Genomic DNA, 15,975 nt, shown 5'->3' on the forward strand with positions numbered 1-15,975 from the left:
TCAGATGTTCACATGTTCACATGTTCACATGTTCAGATGTCTAGATGTTCAGATCTTCAGATGTTCACATGTTCACATGTTCACATGTTCACATGTTCACATGTCTAGATGTTCAGATGTTCACATGTTCACATGTTCACATGTTCACATGTTCACATGTCTAGATGTTCAGATGTTCAGATGTTCACATGTTCACATGTTCACATGTTCAGATGTTCAGATGTTCAGATGTTCAGATTTTCACATGTTCACATGTTCAGATGTTCACATGTTCACATGTTCACATGTCTAGATGTTCACATGTTCACATGTCTAGATGTTCACATGTTCAGATGTTCACATGTTCACATGTTCACATGTTCAGATGTTCACATGTTCACATGTTCACATGTTCACATGTTCACATGTTCACATGTTCACATGTTCACATGTCTAGATGTTCACATGTTCACATGTCTAGATGTTCACATGTTCAGATGTTCACATGTTCACATGTTCACATGTTCACATGTTCACATGTTCACATGTCTAGATGTTCACATGTTCAGATGTTCACATGTTCACATGTTCACATGTTCACATGTTCAGATGTCTAGATGTTCAGATGTTCACATGTTCACATGTTCACATGTTCACATGTTCACATGTTCACATGTCTAGATGTTCAGATGTTCAGATGTTCACATGTTCAGATGTTCACATGTTCAGATGTCTAGATGTTCAGATGTTCAGATGTTCAGATGTCCACATGTTCACATGTTCAGATGTCTAGATGTTCAGATGTTCAGATGTTCAGATGTTCAGATGTTCAGATGTTCAGATGTTCACATGTTCAGATGTTCACATGTTCACATGTTCACATGTTCACATGTCTACATGTTCAGATGTTCACATGTTCACATGTTCACATGTCTACATGTTCAGATGTTCACATGTTCAGATGTCTAGATGTTCACATGTTCACATGTCTAGATGTTCACATGTTCAGATGTTCAGATGTTCACATGTTCACATGTTCACATGTTCACATGTTCACATGTTCACATGTCTAGATGTTCACATGTTCACATGTCTAGATGTTCACATGTCTAGATGTTCACATGTTCAGATGTTCAGATGTTCACATGTTCACATGTTCACATGTTCACATGTTCACATGTTCACATGTTCACATGTTCACATGTTCACATGTCTAGATGTTCACATGTTCAGATGTTCACATGTTCACATGTTCACATGTCTAGATGTTCAGATGTTCAGATGTTCAGATGTCCACATGTTCACATGTTCAGATGTCTAGATGTTCACATGTTCACATGTTCAGATGTTCAGATGTTCAGATGTTCACATGTTCAGATGTTCACATGTTCACATGTTCACATGTTCACATGTCTACATGTTCAGATGTTCACATGTTCACATGTTCACATGTTCACATGTCTAAATGTTCAGATGTTCACATGTTCAGATGTCTAGATGTTCACATGTTCACATGTCTAGATGTTCACATGTTCAGATGTCTAGATGTTCAGATGTTCACATGTTCACATGTTCACATGTTCAGATGTCTAGATGTCCACATGTTCACATGTTCACATGTTCAGATGTTCACATGTTCACATGTTCACATGTTCACATGTTCAGATGTTCAGATGTTCACATGTTCACATGTTCACATGTTCACATGTCTAGATGTTCAGATGTTCACATGTTCAGATGTCTAGATGTTCACATGTTCACATGTTCACATGTCTAGATGTTCACATGTTCACATGTTCACATGTTCAGATGTCTAGATGTTCACATGTTCAGATGTTCACATGTTCACATGTTCACATGTTCACATGTTCAGATGTCTAGATGTTCACATGTTCAGATGTTCAGATGTTCACATGTTCAGATGTTCACATGTTCAGATGTTCACATGTTCAGATGTTCAGATGTTCACATGTTCACATGTTCAGATGTCTAGATGTTCACATGTTCACATGTTCACATGTTCAGATGTTCAGATGTTCACATGTTCACATGTTCAGATGTTCACATGTTCAGATGTTCACATGTTCACATGTTCAGATGTCTAGATGTTCAGATGTTCACATGTTCAGATGTTCACATGTTCAGATGTTCACATGTTCACATGTTCAGATGTCTAGATGTTCACATGTTCACATGTTCAGATGTCTAGATGTTCACATGTTCACATGTTCACATGTTCACATGTTCAGATGTCTAGATGTTCACATGTTCAGATGTTCAGATGTTCACATGTTCACATGTTCACATGTTCACATGTTCACATGTTCACATGTTCAGATGTCTAGATGTTCACATGTTCAGATGTTCACATGTTCACATGTTCACATGTTCACATGTTCACATGTTCACATGTTCTACAGGCTTCAGTGATGAAGGGAAACAACATCAGATCATGGATGTCACTTTGACGAAATAACAACATAAATGAAAATTAAACATAAAACTGGACAAATATTCGCTGAAAACCAGAGAGGAATTAAAAAAAACAATATTAGTCAAATAATATTGACTCCTGGTTGAGAGTACTTTAAATAGAAATACTTTAGTACTTTAAATAGAAATACTTTAGTACTTTAAATAGAAATACTTTAGTACTTTAAATAGAAATACTTTAGTACTTTAAATAGAAATACTTTAGTACTTTAAATAGAAATACATAAGTATAATTATTTTAAATAAAAATACTTAAGTATAATCATTTTAAATAGAAATACTTAATTATAATTATTTTAAATAAAAATACTTAAGTATAATTATTTTAAATACAAATACTTTAGTATAATCATTTTAAATACCAACGCTTTAGTATAATCATTTTAAATGGAATACTTTAGAATGACAGTAAGTACTAGTATTACAGTAGTATTCGAGGCGTGCAGTACATTTACCCTGCAGGGCAGGAGGAGCATCTGCTCGAACCTTCTTCACTGCTGATGGTTCCGGCCGGACATGGCTGAGGAGCAGCAGAACCTTCTGGGCAGAAGTGTCCTGATGTCCGAGAGTCATCACAGTTCATCACTTCGTCCATAACGTCTCCTGACCTGAGGACTCACCTGGAGGACACACTCCTCCGTGGAGGTCCTTCAGAGCAGGTCCAGGTTCAGATGATCCCTCCACACAGAAGAATCCTGCCTGACATTTCCCGGCAGGAGCAGAAAGTCCTGGAGCGTCACAGAAGAAACCCGGGAGACAAGGCCGACATCCGTCCTGTCGACACAGAGACTTAGAAGGTCAGACATTGATCTTCATGTCAACAAACATCTGCTGCTTCGATCTACACGAGGAAAACCAGTTCAACACCAGGAAGGTTTAGATCTTCACGTGATCTCAATATTTAAGACATCGTTAAACGTGTTGAAGACAGAAAAATCAATTTAGCTTCTGCTTGATTGTCTTTATTGATGTTTTTCTCGTTTCTGCTCCAGGATCAGTGAAGACAACAGTTTCTACTTCTTTTAGCTTCATTTCATCACATTGACATAGAATAGAATAGAAGACGTCAGTGCTTCACCAAGATGAACGCTACAGTGTATATTTATTTGTATATTTATTTTAATAATTATTTATATATTTATGTATATATTTATTTATTTATATATTTATTTATATATGTATTTATATATTTATTTATATATTTATTTATTTATATATTCATTTATTTATTTATGTATTTATATATATATATATATATATTTATATATTTATTTATATATTTATTTATATATTTATTTATTTACATATTTATATATTTATTTATATATTTATTTATATATTTATTTATTTATATATTTAATTATATGTTTATATATTTATTTATACATTTATTTATATATTTATTTATTTATATATTTAATTATATGTTTATTTATATATTTATTTATATATTTATTTATATATTTATATATGTATTTATATATTTATTTATATATTTATTTATACATTTCTTTATATATTTATTTATTTATATATTTATTTATTTATATATTTATTTATTTATATATTCATTTATTTATTTATGTATTTATATATATATATATATATATTTATATATTTATTTATATATTTATTTATATATTTATTTATTTACATATTTATATATTTATTTATATATTTATTTATATATTTATTTATTTATATATTTAATTATATGTTTATATATTTATTTATACATTTATTTATATATTTATTTATTTATATATTTATTTATACATTTATTTATATATTTATTTATTTATATATTTAATTATATGTTTATATATTTATTTATACATTTATTTATATATTTATTTATTTATATATTTAATTATATGTTTATTTATATATTTATTTATATATTTATTTATTTATATATTTAATTATATGTTTATGTGTATATGTATTTACGCTCCTGCAGCTCAAACAAATACAGAACCAGAACCAGAACCAACAGAGGAACATCTGTGTTTGACGAGCTCTGGTGATAAATAACGTTCGTGTGTAACTGCAGCAATAATACGTGAAAGAATCTTTTAAAACGTATCAAACGTGTGACTCGTGGATGTGCTGCTGTAACCAAGACAACCTTTGAGACTAATCTGCTGAGATGGGAGAAGGTTCCTGGTGGACACGGCGAGGGATGGACGGAGGCCTCGGGGCAGTAGTGACCGACAGGACATGGTCCTCCTTCTGTGACGAACACAAGGCATCAGTTGCAGGATCGATACTGAAGGTAAGACAGTGTTAACCTGCAGAGGCTGGACGTGGAGAAGAGCTTCCAGGCGAGCAGTAGAATCCTGCCTCACAGGCTCCACTGACGGCGCTGGCATTGATGGACGAGCAGTAATGGCCGCCGTCACAGCGCCTGCACTGAGACACGGACCAGGATCCGGGGTCAGGACCGTAAGTTCCGGCCGGACAGCTTCTCGGGTCAGACCCGGTTCCCTCAGGACAGAAGAACCCTGCGTGGAAACAGGTCTGAGGTCTGAGGACGGAGAGCAGGTGGTGGACGGACCTGCAGGACACAGCAGCAGAGATCCAGTCGGGCAGAACCAGCCCGGATCACACACTTCACACTGGACCGCGTGAGTCGCAGCTGCGTACGTCCCTGGCTTGCAGGGACGAGGTTCAACACTTCCTTCAGGGCAGTGGTGACCTTCAGGGCAGGATCCTCCACTGACGCCATCAGTCGGGCTGGACGACGACGCTCCACCTGCGCAGAAGAAGCTGCAGGACGAGGTCACGTGTCGCGTTCCATCAAGACAGTAATGTTGATGATTTTCATTGTTTTCGTTTCTTTTTACGCCACTAGAGGTCAGTGTCTGACACATTACGTCTGACAGCAAGAGCTAAAGATGAAGCTGAAGACTATCTATAGAGACTCTATCTATAGAGACTCTATCTATAGAGACTCTATCTACGACTCTATCTATGACTCTATCTATGACTCTATCTACGACTCTATCTATGACTCTATCTATGACTCTATCTATGACTCTATCTATGACTCTATCTATGACTCTATCTATGACTCTATCTATGACTCTATCTATGACTCTATCTATGACTCTATCTACGACTCTATCTACGACTCTATCTATGACTCTATCTATGACTCTATCTATGACTCTATCTATGACTCTATCTATGACTCTATCTACGACTCTATCTATGACTCTATCTATGACTCTATCTATGACTCTATCTACGACTCTATCTACGACTCTATCTACGACTCTATCTACGACTCTATCTATGACTCTATCTATGACTCTATCTATGACTCTATCTATGACTCTATCTATGACTCTATCTATGACTCTATCTATGACTCTATCTATGACTCTATCTACGACTCTATCTATGACTCTATCTACGACTCTATCTATGACTCTATCTACGACTCTATCTACGACTCTATCTACGACTCTATCTATGACTCTATCTACGACTCTATCTATGACTCTATCTACGACTCTATCTACGACTCTATGACTCTATCTACGACTCTATCTACGACTCTATCTATGACTCTATCTACGACTCTATCTACGACTCTATCTATCACTCTATCTACGACTCTATCTACGACTCTATCTATGACTCTATCTACGACTCTATCTATGACTCTATCTATGACTCTATCTACGACTCTATCTATGACTCTATCTACGACTCTATCTACGACTCTATCTATGACTCTATCTACGACTCTATCTATGACTCTATCTATGACTCTATCTACGACTCTATCTACGACTCTATCTATGACTCTATCTACGACTCTATCTACGACTCTATCTACGACTCTATCTATGACTCTATCTACGACTCTATCTATGACTCTATCTACGACTCTATCTATGACTCTATCTATGACTCTATCTATGACTCTATCTACGACTCTATCTATGACTCTATCTACGACTCTATCTACGACTCTATCTACGACTCTATCTACGACTCTATCTATGACTCTATCTATGACTCTATCTACGACTCTATCTACGACTCTATCTACGACTCTATCTACGACTCTATCTACGACTCTATCTATGACTCTATCTATGACTCTATCTACGACTCTATCTACGACTCTATCTACGACTCTATCTACGACTCTATCTATGACTCTATCTACGACTCTATCTACGACTCTATCTATGACTCTATCTATGACTCTATCTACGACTCTATCTACGACTCTATCTATGACTCTATCTACGACTCTATCTACGACTCTATCTACGACTCTATCTACGACTCTATCTATGACTCTATCTATGACTCTATCTACGACTCTATCTACGACTCTATCTACGACTCTTTCTACGACTCTATCTACGACTCTATCTACGACTCTATCTACGACTCTATCTACGACTCTATCTACGACTCTATCTACGACTCTATCTACGACTCTATCTATGACTCTATCTATGACTCTATCTACGACTCTATCTACGACTCTATCTACGACTCTATCTACGACTCTATCTATGACTCTATCTACGACTCTATCTACGACTCTATCTACGACTCTATCTACGACTCTATCTACGACTCTATCTACGACTCTATCTACGACTCTATCTATGACTCTATCTACGACTCTATCTACGACTCTATCTATGACTCTATCTACGACTCTATCTACGACTCTATCTACGACTCTATCTATGACTCTATCTATGACTCTATCTATGACTCTATCTACGACTCTATCTACGACTCTATCTACGACTCTTTCTACGACTCTATCTACGACTCTATCTACGACTCTATCTACGACTCTATCTATGACTCTATCTATGACTCTATCTATGACTCTATCTATGACTCTATCTATCACTCTATCTATGACTCTATCTATGACTCTATCTATCACTCTATCTATCACTCTATCTATCACTCTATCTATGACTCTATCTATGACTCTATCTATGACTCTATCTACGACTCTATCTATGACTCTATCTACGACTCTATCTACGACTCTATCTACGACTCTATCTATGACTCTATCTATGACTCTATCTATGACTCTATCTACGACTCTTTCTACGACTCTATCTACGACTCTATCTACGACTCTATCTACGACTCTATCTACGACTCTATCTACGACTCTTTCTACGACTCTATCTACGACTCTATCTACGACTCTATCTACGACTCTATCTACGACTCTATCTATGACTCTATCTATGACTCTATCTATGACTCTATCTATCACTCTATCTATGACTCTATCTATGACTCTATCTATGACTCTATCTATGACTCTATCTATCACTCTATCTATGACTCTATCTATGACTCTATCTATGACTCTTTCTATGACTCTATCTATGACTCTATCTACCTCTGAGAATCAACTTCAGTAACATCTTTTCTTTCTTCTACAACAAACACGTAATTATTGAATGAATGAAACATCGTTGTTTCCGTGACGACACCTTCATCTTGAAGGTCATAAACATGTTCAGGTCGTTCTCTTCAACAGATCCTACTTGAAGAACCAGAGAAGAGGACTTTACCCGCCCAGACATGGTCCAGTCGGTGAAGACAAGCCAATGGAATCACAGAAAAAACCTCCAAGACAAGGACGACAGTCGTCTTCACTTCTCAGGCCTGAGATGTTGGACCAGGTTCCCACAGGACAACCCTCTGGACTCACGGCCCCTGAGAGGAGAGGAACGTCAACGTGGAAGAACAAAGACGGAGCAGTTCTTGTCCAAAATACACAAAATAATATTTGTCTAAACAGAGCGAGACGACCATCGAGGAAGAGGAGATGGAAGGTGATGGTGACGTGAAGACCTGACAAATGAGACAAACGTTGAAGCCAAGAAGAAGAAACGTAGGATAAGATGAACATATCGTTCTTAAAAAGTGATAAAGACGACAAAGAAGAAGATGAAAGTAATAGAGAAGAAGACGAGGAAGACGAGGACGATGAAGACGTGACTTGAACCTGAGGGACAATAATGTCCAGGTGGACACAGAGATCCTGTGAGTCCGTCCAGTGGATGAGGAGAAGAAGCTCCGGACCGGCACCAATGACCCGCCTGACACACTCCTGCAGGGGTTTGAACCTTCAACTCATGAACGAAAGAGTCTTTGTTCCTCTGGTTCTCACCCGCTGGACCAGCCCGTCCTGCTGAAGGACAGAAGTGTCCAGAGGGACACGGCGAACACTCGTCGGCGCTGTCTGAGCGGTCGAGAGGGTTGAAGGTTCCGGCGGGGCAGCGGTTCTGTTCTGGTGTCGACGAGCCCGGAGGACAGAAGTGACCGGCAGGACACGGCTGTGGCTGAGAGACGTTGGTTTGACCTTCGCTTGACCTGCAGAAAAACCCTTCGAGAAGGAAACACTTCATAAGTGACTAAAAGAAGAAATGATGAAAGAAGTTCCTCACCTGCCCAGCAGAGGGCGCAGGATGCCTGACTCGCCCTGTCCTGGTAGGTTCCTGGTGGACATGGTCTTGGAGAGGAGCTTCCCTCGGGGCAGAAATGTGCGAGTGGACACGGCAGAGCTGCAGATGAAACCTGACCCAAGGGGCACCAGTGACCTGTTGACCTCACGGGTTATTGTGACCTTGACTTGTTTTCTCGTTCGGGTCGGATCGAGAAACTCACCGGTGTCACAGGGTCCGGTCGGAGCCGTGAGTCCTGGTTCTGCACAGAACAGACCCGCCGGACACGGATGACAACCGGCCTCAGAGGTCAGACCCGCCCGCGGCGAGAAGGTTCCGGACGGACATGGATCCGGTTCTGATGATCCTTCCACTGTTGGAGAGAGTGGGCGGTCCTTCAGTCAGGTGTCACAGCAGTGACCCACGCAGGTGAGGAACCATCAGAACCACCAGCACAAATAGATGCACAATGAGAGCATGGACCGTGAGTCATGGACCGTGAGTCATGTGACCGTGAGTCATGTGACCGTGAGTCATGTGACCGTGAGTCATGTGACCGTGAGTCAAGGACCGTGAGTCATGTGACCGTGAGTCATGTGACCGTGAGTCATGTGACCGTGAGTCATGTGACCGTGAGTCATGTGACCGTGAGTCAAGGACCGTGAGTCATGTGACCGTGAGTCATGTGACCGTGAGTCATGTGACCGTGAGTCATGTGACCGTGAGTCAAGGACCGTGAGTCATGTGACCGTGAGTCATGTGACCGTGAGTCATGTGACCGTGAGTCATGTGACCGTGAGTCAAGGACCGTGAGTCATGTGACCGTGAGTCATGTGACCGTGAGTCATGTGACCGTGAGTCATGTGACCGTGAGTCATGTGACCGTGAGTCATGGACTCAGACACGAGTTCATGAAACATCTGTGACGCCGAGAAAGTTGGAAACACTTTTAAGAGACGAGTGACAAAACAAACTATCGTTTCTACCAGAACTTTACTTGTATTACTTCTGCTGAGGAGGTTATTTTCTGCAGAACTTATGAAATGACGTTTCTGTGAAGTTGCTCATGGAAAAGATTTTAGTTTTAGATTTCGGAAGATTTTAAAGATTTTATCTTGACTTGTTTGGCTTCGAACCGATAAAATGGTAAATAGAAAAACATGGAAAATAACATAAATCAGCTGTAATGCTGCAGTTTGAGTGCTGCTGGCGTCGGTTAAACCTCTGACTCTGATCTCGTGTCTTTTCTTTCGTTATTGTGAGTCAAGACTAAAATCTAACACAATCTTGTGTGTGAACTACAATCACACACACCTTGTTCTCAGGATGTTGTGAAGCTTCATGAAGCAGGAGAACAGACTGATGGAGATGATAGAGATCTAGTGCCCCCTGGTGGACTCAACTCACCACAGTATGAGCCGCGAGGGCAGATATTTCCCATGATTCCATCCGTTGGTCTGGCCTCAGTGGCGCCCCCTGTGCAGAAGAACCCGGCGGTGCAGGGACCTGTGGGTCGATCCAGACCTGCAGAGTCGAACATAAAAATTAAAAACTTTATTTCTGATCATAAGAAATCATTCAAATCATCATCAATCATAAGAATAAAGCGTTTTTCAATAAATCTGGATTTTGATCCAAAGCTTGAAAAAACACGAATATAATCTTAAACACAGAAGTACTTATTTGTTACTTCATTAGATCATATCTGGGGAGAACAGAATATTCTCGAGAGGTACCTGAGACGTTACAGAAGGTTCCGGGCGGGCACAGAACGGGCTCAGAACTCCCTGATGGGCAGTAAAAACCGGCCTGACAGCGCCCCCCAGTGGAGGTCGCCGGACACAGACAGTTGGCGTTTGTGTAATTGTCCAGATCGAAGGGTTGCGAGTTCCATGCTGCTGACACACAGAACCAACCTGAGGAACATGAACATGATCAGAGAAAGAAAGAATTCGTTTTTAAGAACCGAGTTCAATAGAATTGATATATATGAATAATAATAATAATATAAATCTAATGATATTGTGTCAGATGGATCTAGAGAAGGAGCAGCTTGGACTCTAGAACAGAAACATGTTGGTTCTGCTCGAGTCTACCTTGAAGAAAAGTCTCAGTTAGACTCGTGTCGAAGTCAAAACTGCCTCCTGCATATATTTGTGGTGAAAGAGGGAAAATGTAGATGAATCTCAGCGACAGTAGAATGAGTCACGCATCAGCAGGACGCGAGCAACTGTTCATTTGATTGACAGCTTGTCTCCATTTATATTCCGTTGCTGCAGGACGACTGAGAGGCTTTTAAAGATGGATTCCACGACTGGTTAATACTCCAGACACTCGTGCAGCGTTTGCTCATTTGTGAAAAATCCCTTTTCAAGGTCTGTAGAAATTTAGAATACATTAAAGTTTGAAAAGGTGATTTTTTTTTAAACATAATTTTCCAGTGAAGGGTTTTAAACGAAGGAGGTCAAGTGTGTTGAAGCTGCTCATTCATCACTGATGACCAGGATCCTTCCTGCTCTTCACTCTTCCTCCTCTTCACTCATCCTCCTCTTCACTCATCCTCCTCTCCCTGATCCCTCTGTCGACACTGATCCTTCAAAGTCTTGATCCTCCTTGTCCCTCAGGAGCCTCAGGAGCCTCAGGAGCCTCAGGAGCCTCAGGAGCCTCAGGAGCCTCAGGAGCCTCAGGAGCCTCAGGAGCCTTAGGAGCCTCAGGATCCTCAGGAGCCTCAGGAGCCTCAGGAGCCTCAGGAGCCTCAGGACAGACACTGAGGAACGACTTGTTCTTGTTCTTGTTCACTGATGACCAGGATCCTTCCTGCTCTTCACTCTTCCTCCTATTCACTCTTCCTCCTCTTCACTCTTCCTCCTCTTCACTCATCCTCCTCTCCCTGATCCCTCTGTCGACACTGATCCTTCAAAGTCTTGATCCTCCTCGTCCCTCAGGAGCCTCAGGAGCCTCAGGAGCCTCAGGATCCTCAGGATCCTCAGGAGCCTCAGGAGCCTCAGGATCCTCAGGAGCCTCAGGATCCTCAGGAGCCTCAGAATCCTCAGGAGCCTCAGGAGCCTCAGGAGCCTCAGGAGCCTCAGGATACCCAGGAGCCTCAGGAGCCTCAGGAGCCTCAGGAGCCTCAGGAGCCTCAGGAGCCTCAGGAGCCTCAGGAGCCTCAGGAGCCTCAGGAGCCTCAGGAGCCTCAGGACAGACACTGAGGAATGACTTGTTCTGCTGATGGTATCTCACAGCAAACATCTCGAAGTACTGACCGCCCTTGCACGGTCCCGACACCCTGGTCAGTCTCTCCTTCTCGCAGTAGTGTCCTGCAGGACAGGGCAGGCAACTGTCCAGGCTCTGAGTCATGGGCTCTGGGTTGTAGTAACCTCGAGGACAAGGATACTGCGTCGCGTGTCGAGTACCTTCAACAGAACACATCGTGGGTCAAACACAACAACGGTCAGCGGATCCTTGGTGCCGTCACCGTCTGGGCAGTAGAATCCAGGAGGACACGGGAACAGGACGAAGCTCTGGGTCTGCTCTGGACAGTAATAACCGGCTGGACAGCGAGAACACACTGACCGGCCGGAGCTGTTGGCGTAAGAACCTGCTGGACAGGGAGTCGGACGTGAACTGCCTCGTGGGCAGCAGTGAGCAGGAGGACACGCATCAGAACCTGAGGAGTACATGTTGGAGAATAAAAGTAGGTTTTAACTCCAGTATTTGTCCACTTTTTATTGCGTGTATCATTATTTTGACAACAGAACGAGTGTCCAGGAGGTGATGTGATCGTTGGTGAGTCGCTCTGTGAATAAACACTAATCTGTGTCATTGTTGCAAATAAACTCTTAATATGAAGATCACAACAAATAAGTCACGACAGCATCAGGACTCAACGGAACTGATGCCCGAGAGCCTGAAGAGAGAAGAAGTGAAGGATGAAAATAAAAAAGGAAACATTAAACTGTAAGACACACAGAAGGTTTCAAAGAGAAAGTACTTTCAACTTTGACTCAACTCTTGAATCTCTTTCTTAATTTAACTTCTAGCTTCTGCACGTGTTGCTCTTCCTCATTACCGTAGGATAATTATAATATATATAAGTTATATTTGTAGATATTCTAGACCAGGGTCAGGAAGCCCTTAAACAACGTAACAAGAACATTTTCAAATGACCATCTGGGTCCATAAGTCTTTTGAAGAACTCATCAACCTAAGCTGAAAGTGCAGCATCGGCTCAAAACTTTTTTTCCTCAACAATGAAAGGAGATTTATTTATACACCTAGTAGGTTAGTAAGTAAATAAATGTTATTTGTAAGATGTTTCTAGACCAGGATCACAAGGAACTTTAACAATCAGAAACAATACACAGTTAAAATATATACTTTAAAAGATCAACATAATGCAAGAGTCTCAGAGAATCAAGGAAAAACTCAAATAAAAGTGTTGAATGTTTCTCTTGAGTCAGTAGATCATCAAACACAGATGTTTCTTGAAGGAGTCAGTAGATCATCAAACACACATGTTTCTTGAAGGAGTCAGTAGATCATCAAACACAGATGTTTCTTAAAGGAGTCAGTAGATCATCAAACACACATGTTTCTTAAAGGAGTCAGTAGATCATCAAACACAGATGTTTCTTGAAGGAGTCAGTAGATCATCAAACACACATGTTTCTTGAAGGAGTCAGTAGATCATCAAACACAGATGTTTCTTGAAGGAGTCAGTAGATCATCAAACACAGATGTTTCTTGAAGGAGTCAGTAGATCATCAAACACAGATGTTTCTTGAAGGAGTCAGTAGATCATCAAACACAGATGTTTCTTAAAGGAGTCAGTAGATCATCAAACACAGATGTTTCTTAAAGGAGTCAGTAGATCATCAAACACAGATGTTTCTTGAAGGAGTCAGTAGATCATCAAACACAGATGTTTCTTGAAGGAGTCAGTAGATCATCAAACACAGATGTTTCTTAAAGGAGTCAGTAGATCATCAAACACAGATGTTTCTTGAAGGAGTCAGTAGATCATCAAACACAGATGTTTCTTGAAGGAGTCAGTAGATCATCAAACACAGATGTTTCTTGAAGGAGTCAGTAGATCATCAAACACACATGTTTCTTGAAGGAGTCAGTAGATCATCAAACACAGATGTTTCTTGAAGGAGTCAGTAGATCATCAAACACAGATGTTTCTTAAAGGAGTCAGTAGATCATCAAACACAGATGTTTCTTGAAGGAGTCAGTAGATCATCAAACACAGATGTTTCTTAAAGGAGTCAGTAGATCATCAAACACAGATGTTTCTTAAAGGAGTCAGTAGATCATCAACACAGATGTTTCTTGAAGGAGTCAGTAGATCATCAAACACAGATGTTTCTTGAAGGAGTCAGTAGATCATCAAACACAGATGTTTCTTGAAGGAGTCAGTAGATCATCAAACATAGATGTTTCTTGAAGGAGTCAGTAGATCATCAAACACAGATGTTTCTTGAAGGAGTCAGTAGATCATCAAACACAGATGTTTCTAGAAGGAGTCAGTAGATCATCAAACACAGATGTTTCTTGAAGGAGTCAGTAGATCATCAAACACAGATGTTTCTTAAAGGAGTCAGTAGATCATCAAACACATGTTTCTTGAAGGAGTCAGTAGATCATCAAACACAGATGTTTCTTAAAGGAGTCAGTAGATCATCAAACACAGATGTTTCTTAAAGGAGTCAGTAGATCATCAAACACAGATGTTTCTTGAAGGAGTCAGTAGATCATCAAACACAGATGTTTCTTGAAGGAGTCAGTAGATCATCAAACACAGAGAAAGTAACGTAATCATAAATGTTTTTCATGTCATTTCAGGTCCTTCGTTCAAACTCGGGTGTAGAGGAGCAGCTCAGCGAGGTCTGCACTCTCTGAGTACTCGTCTGTCTCTCATTGAATTGTTATTATTATCACATTGACTTCTTCAAGGTTCTCACCCCGGTCTGAAGAGTCTCCGCCCGGACAGTAAGATCCAGCCACACATGGTCCAGTGGGTGAAGTCAGGCCCGGAGATCCACAGAACTTCCCGCCTGGACACTCACGACACTCTGACGCTTCTGTGAGGTGGAAACTGGACAAACCTGACGTGAACCAGACGTCGGCAGGAGAACACTGGGCCTGCAGACCTGTCTGAGAAGGTCCCTGAAGGACACGGTTGAGGGAGACTCGTTCCTTCAGGACAGAACTTCCCCTTCGGACACGCTCCTCCGACTCCGGTGCTGAAGTTTCCGTCCGGACGCTGGAAGTTGACGCCTGAGAGGTTCATGGGTCAGAGTGACGTGTGTTGGACCTGATGGAACTGTGAGAGCACCTGCCAGGCAGAAGTAACCCCCCTGACACGGACCCGTGGGCTCAGAGAGACCCCAGTCTTCACAGTAGAAGCCTGGACCGTCAGGACGAGAGAGGTTGAGGTGATGACAAGAGAAAAGATCTTGACTCTCACCTGCTGGACACATGAGGCATTGCTCCACGTGACTGAGGCCCGTCTGAGTGCTGAAGGTTCCAGGAGGACAAGGCAAGATGGCGTCGACTCCTCCGCCCACACAATAGTGTCCCGCGGGACAGAACTCCAGCTCCTCTCCGGAGCGACAGAAGGTTCCGGGAGGACAGTCCCGACACATGTGGGCCCCTGTGAGAGTCCTGGGTCAGAAGACATGAGGCTGGACCAGAGAAGACTTTACCAGTGGAGTTGGAGAAGGTTCCGTCGGGACAGACTGTCGGCGAAGAAGAGCCCGGAGGACAGAAGTGACCCGGAGGACAAACGTCCCCCGTCAGTCCATCAGAGGGCGCCGAGGTCGCGGCCCCTTGAACGCAGAAGAACCCTGAGAAGAAAAGAAGAAAATGTGAATGAAGACACTGTAAGAATTGAAAGATCAGGTTTTATCGTTTAAAACACATTGAACTTCAGCAGCTTTTAATGAAGACTTACGATGAAATAACTGGAAACAATATTATTAATTCATTATAATAAATATTCAATGTTTTGTAATAAATAATAATAAGAAATTATGACATT

General features: G+C 41.2%; 1 protein-coding gene across 1 annotated transcript in view; it reads right to left on the reverse strand.

The window, feature by feature from the left end:
* The window catches only part of LOC148074576 (uncharacterized), a 114,822-nt gene that overhangs the window by 91,385 nt on the left and 7,462 nt on the right, over positions 1-15,975 (reverse strand). The window contains 19 exon segments of the mRNA XM_087796064.1: positions 2,928-3,027; positions 3,093-3,246; positions 4,601-4,704; positions 4,764-4,976; positions 5,030-5,241; positions 8,055-8,199; positions 8,492-8,596; positions 8,657-8,872; positions 8,934-9,086; positions 9,154-9,303; positions 10,338-10,454; positions 10,667-10,846; positions 12,194-12,343; positions 12,406-12,597; positions 14,897-15,030; positions 15,086-15,212; positions 15,271-15,342; positions 15,403-15,588; positions 15,641-15,781. Of these exon segments, the coding sequence (XP_087652190.1) occupies positions 2,928-3,027; positions 3,093-3,246; positions 4,601-4,704; positions 4,764-4,976; positions 5,030-5,241; positions 8,055-8,199; positions 8,492-8,596; positions 8,657-8,872; positions 8,934-9,086; positions 9,154-9,303; positions 10,338-10,454; positions 10,667-10,846; positions 12,194-12,343; positions 12,406-12,597; positions 14,897-15,030; positions 15,086-15,212; positions 15,271-15,342; positions 15,403-15,588; positions 15,641-15,781 (2,851 nt within the window).

This window comes from Callionymus lyra, chromosome 7 (assembly GCF_982586985.1).
Source record: "Callionymus lyra chromosome 7, fCalLyr1.hap1.1, whole genome shotgun sequence".
In the NCBI taxonomy this organism is placed as follows: domain Eukaryota; kingdom Metazoa; phylum Chordata; class Actinopteri; order Syngnathiformes; family Callionymidae; genus Callionymus; species Callionymus lyra.